This window comes from Anguilla anguilla, chromosome 17 (assembly GCF_013347855.1).
Source record: "Anguilla anguilla isolate fAngAng1 chromosome 17, fAngAng1.pri, whole genome shotgun sequence".
NCBI classification, from domain to species: Eukaryota; Metazoa; Chordata; class Actinopteri; order Anguilliformes; family Anguillidae; genus Anguilla; species Anguilla anguilla.
Genome location: NC_049217.1, coordinates 25,392,962 through 25,397,477, shown reverse-complemented (window position 1 = coordinate 25,397,477; position 4,516 = coordinate 25,392,962). Strand labels below are relative to the sequence as shown.

Genomic DNA, 4,516 nt, shown 5'->3' with positions numbered 1-4,516 from the left:
CAGTTATCTTCACGTCAGCCACAGATGCAATTGTGGCGCTTCATGTCTATTTTACGCAAAATCTTAAATCGTACCAAGTACGTTCAGGACATTCAGGCCTATGCATTGCATTTCATTAATCAGAGGCTGAGTTTTACTGTCACAGTTCTGTACTGTGCGATTACAATTCCCTCTGCTCTAGGGCTCGCAGTTATCCTTGTTGCTTGCACTTGGTAAGGCTTGCCATAAAAAAAAGTGCGTAACCTGACTTTCTGCTGTACAAACGCTTTTATTAAACGCCACTGCAGAGTGAGACACCAACAGCTCACTGACTAAACCCGCTCCCCCGCCGTCCTGGCAGTGCTGCTGCATTGTGCCGTTGCATTGTGTCTTAGCACGACACGGCCCCCACAACCCACTCGCCCCCGCTGCTGAACCGTGACATCACAATGGAGGGGATTCTATTCGCCCCCCCCGATGATGTCATTGTTATATTTAACATTATAGTGTTACCGCGTGAACTCTGGGATGGAAAATCCCACAGGAGATCACCGGAGCAGTCACACAGAGACATCGTTTAAAAAATTTCTAGGCCGCATATTATAAGAAGAGTAATCAGATTGAAAAATCGTGAAATGGAGGCACGAGCACACTCCGCAAAAACCTCTCGGGGTAGTTTTCTTTAGCTCACTGCAAACAGCCAGTGAGCAGCATTCACACTCATGTCTTGTGACTGTCATCCGATTTTACTGAGAAAAAATAAAAATCTACAGGTTTGAGGTGTACTGTAATACATTCTTGTCATTCATCTCTCTATTTGGTCTTTAAAAACATACACTTAATCGCTCACACACACACACACACACACAGACACACGGTGGTGGAGCATGGAAATAATAAGTAATATTAAAACCGTTTTGTTTGTTTATTGACAGATCATCACAGGGTTATGATTGGATGCCAGCCAGACTACACATGAACCCGAAAATGCACAGATGGATGGAGAGAGTGAAAGAAAGAAAGCAAGAGAAGGAGTGAGAGAGAGGAGGTATTCTTCTTGTATTGTAAAATAACTCCTTGACTCCCAATTTAATTGGACGACTATAATCAGAGGGCAAGTGAGCATGCAGCTGTGGCATCACTTCCACCTAGCACAGTATGGTGTAGTTTCTACTGCTGTATTTTTACTAAATTACACTTCAATTATTTTTAAATGTTTTACATAGTTAATTATGAATTATTATTTTACATTAATAACGTAAAATAACAATTAATAATTCACCAATTTATTATTATTATTACTGGTTTAGTTGCACTTTATTGATTGTGCCATTTTTGTATGCCTAACAAAGCCTATTTGAATTAGACAGACAGAAAGGAAGGAAAAGAGAGGGAGAGAAATAGAGGGAGAGAAAGGAGGGGCACGAATGGGTGCTCTCCTCAGATCGAGTGATGTCCAGTGCTGTGGTTGAGTAGTGGGGGGGGGGGGGTCACTGAGCTGGGCTCTGTAAGAAAATGGACACAAACATACACATTATTTACACATAATCTACACTCATTGTTCCACAATGATGCTATTCAGTTTAATTAATTAATTAATTAATTTATTCTCTTTCCGTGTCAGTAAAGTCAACTGGACTGAACTCTGTAAAAACTCTGTAGCCCTCCAGAATATCACCTTGGCAAGCATAGCAGGCCTCTGAACTCCCAGCCAGTCACAGAGCTGATTCCTGTAGTTGCGCACCGCGGACAGGTCCTCTTCCCTGAGTGACAGATGTGCAGGTAAAAGGTGGTGTGAGCTCACAGTGTCCTACACGCTGATCACAGTCATCATAATAACCGTTTCTGTTATAACAAATATCATTATTATAATGGTGACATTTTAAACAAATTTTTTTCCCCATTTTCTTCCAGTTTGGAATTCCCCATCACATCTGTTGGCGCGGCGACATCCCCTGACAATTAACAGTCACTGTGCTAGAGGCGTACACTCCCTGTGCAGTTGGGATAGGTTCCACACCGACCAGAGGAGTCGACGTTGCATGAGTCATGGAAAATCCCGCCAACTAAAACTCTCCCCGTGACTATGCACAGCCTCTTGGGGCTTCTGGCTAAACTCTGTCCCACAGCCTCAAAAACCATCACTGACCAGTTGGTGTCACTCAGCTGGGTCATGACATCATCCAGGACAGAAGGGTCGATGACATCGTCGTAGGTGAGCAGCATCTCGTACACCTGGCTCGCCGCGGTTTTTCTGATCTGCAGGGTGGGGACCAGAGCACCTTCAGTCAACTGTGGCAGGGTGTGAGAGCTTCCTCTCCCCTGACCCCACCCCCTTCTCCCCTGACCCCACCCCACCCCCTATCCCCTGACCCCACCCCCTCTCTCCTGACCCTGCCCCCACCCCCTTCTCCCCTGGCCCCACCCCCTCTCCCCTGACCCCGCCCCCTCTCCCCTGACCCCACCCCCTCTCCCCTGACCCCACCCCCTTCTCCCCTGGCAACCCCCCCTCTCCCCTGACCCCACCCCCTCTCCCCTGGCCTCACCCCCTCTCACCTCTCTATGCTCTGGCCCCCCTTCTCTAGACCCCTACACCCCACTTTCTCTGTTCAGATGCAGGCCCACCTCTCCAAACCCCGCCCCCTTACTCAGACACCACACCCACCGCCCAGACCCCGCCTCCTCTGCAGGACTCACCACAGGGAATGGGTGGCAGAGCAGCAGCAGGAGCTGAAACAGAACCTTCTTCCGGATCTCCCCCTGGAACTGGATCATCCCACAGAACCTGAGAGACAGAGAGAGAGAGTGTATAAGGCACAGAACGAAAAAACAGAGAGAAAAAGCATGAGAGGGAAAGAGAGGAAGGGAGTACGAGAGAGAAAGAGAGAGAGAGAGAGGGGGAGCGGGAGGGAAGGAGGGAGGGGAGAGTGAGATGTAAACACGCAGATGTTCCGTTCTGCTGATCTAGTGTTTTCAGGAGAAATAACATCCTTCACCCTGTCAATCACAGCAGATTCATGAACTCACATTTCATCTGCAACAGCTGTGTTTGTATGCACGTGTGTGTGTGTGTGTGTGGGGCGGTGTGTGTGTATGTGAGGACATGGTGTTAGAAGTGTGTGTGTGTGTGTGTGTGTGTGTGAGAGAGTGCGTGTGTGTGTGTGTGTGAGAGAGTGCGTGTGTGTGTGTGTGTGTGTGTGTGGGGCGGTGTGTGTGTATGTGAGGACATGGTGTTGGAAGTGTGCGTGTGTGTGTGTGTGTGTGTGTGTGTGTGTGTGGGGCGGTGTGTGTGTATGTGAGGACATGGTGTTAGAAGTGTGCGTGTGTGTGTGTGAGAAAGAGTGCGTGTGTGTGTGTGTGTGTGTGTGTGTATGTGTGTGAGAGAGAGAGTGTGTGTGTGTGTGTGTGTGTGTGAGAGAGTGTGTGTGTGTGAGTATGTGTGTGTGTGAGAGAGTGCGTGTGTGTGTGTGTGTGTATGTGTGTGAGAGAGAGAGTGTGTGTGTGTGTGTGTGTGTGTGAGAGAGTGTGTGTGTGTGAGTATGTGTGTGTGTGAGAGAGTGTGTGTGTGTGTGGGTGTGTGAGAGAGAGAGTGTGTGTGTGTGTGTGTGTGTGTGGACATGGTGTAAGAAGTGTGAGTGTTAGGGCGTGGTGCTCACACAGTGATGCTGGAGCGGAGCTTCTGAACGTCTTTGGACTTCTTTATCTCCTCCTTACACAGAGCCAGCAGCTCCACACAGAACGGGTGACTGGGGGACACAGAATGTTTGACTTCAAAGCTCTTCAATGGTAAAACAGAATAATACAAGAACAATAGCCAAAATAAGAAAATAAATACATACACACACACACACACACACACACACACATAAAACACAAGCTTAAAAGATGGGACCACACACACACTTCTATATACACTTCCACACACGCACGCGCACGCACGCCCACGCACACACACGCACGCACGTGCACGCGCAGCAGAGTGGAACTGTGGGATATCTGAAGATACTGGGTCAGAGGTCATTAATCCTCCCCCCAGGGTGGCCTGAGGGGCCCGGGGCCCCGCACACTCACTCGTCTTCGCTGGTGAAGATGTCAAAGCAGCCGTTGGCCAACATCTGGTCCACCATCTTCAAGAGGGGGATGGACACTCTTAGGACAGAGAACACAAGGACTGTGTCAAACGCTATACTACACTCTAATTGTCACACAACACAACACCACTTCTACTGAAGTAGAACTGTCCTGTCCTCCATCTGCACAGAGCCGCCTCCTCATAGGTCAGTTCTATCTACAGAGCTGCCTCCTCACTGATCAGCCGCACCTGTGCAGAGCTGCCTCCTCGTTGGTGGGCACAGCTGCGGCTGCGCAGTCCTCACCTGTCGTTGCGCTGATGGTCTCTGAAGATGCGCAGCAGGGTGGCCCCGAACTGCTCCAGCGCGGACCGGTCCTGCTGGATGGTCCTCATGTGGTCAAACAGAGACTGGGCTGAGAACAGCACCTGAGGAGGGGTCAGAGGTCAGCACAGGCCGCGCCCACG

General features: G+C 49.4%; 1 protein-coding gene across 1 annotated transcript in view; it reads right to left on the bottom strand.

Moving 5' to 3' along the window:
- Positions 1 to 885: 885 nt before the first annotated feature.
- The window catches only part of tbcd (tubulin folding cofactor D), a 30,870-nt gene continuing 27,239 nt past the window's right edge, over positions 886 to 4,516 (bottom strand). Inside the window, exons 33-39 of the mRNA XM_035398416.1 lie at positions 4,356 to 4,477; positions 4,051 to 4,128; positions 3,636 to 3,725; positions 2,677 to 2,764; positions 2,129 to 2,238; positions 1,658 to 1,742; positions 886 to 1,484 (exon numbers count right to left, since the gene is read on the bottom strand). Of these exons, the coding sequence (XP_035254307.1) occupies positions 1,470 to 1,484; positions 1,658 to 1,742; positions 2,129 to 2,238; positions 2,677 to 2,764; positions 3,636 to 3,725; positions 4,051 to 4,128; positions 4,356 to 4,477 (588 nt within the window). The 3' untranslated portion in view covers positions 886 to 1,469. The remainder of the gene's footprint in view (positions 1,485 to 1,657; positions 1,743 to 2,128; positions 2,239 to 2,676; positions 2,765 to 3,635; positions 3,726 to 4,050; positions 4,129 to 4,355; positions 4,478 to 4,516) is intronic.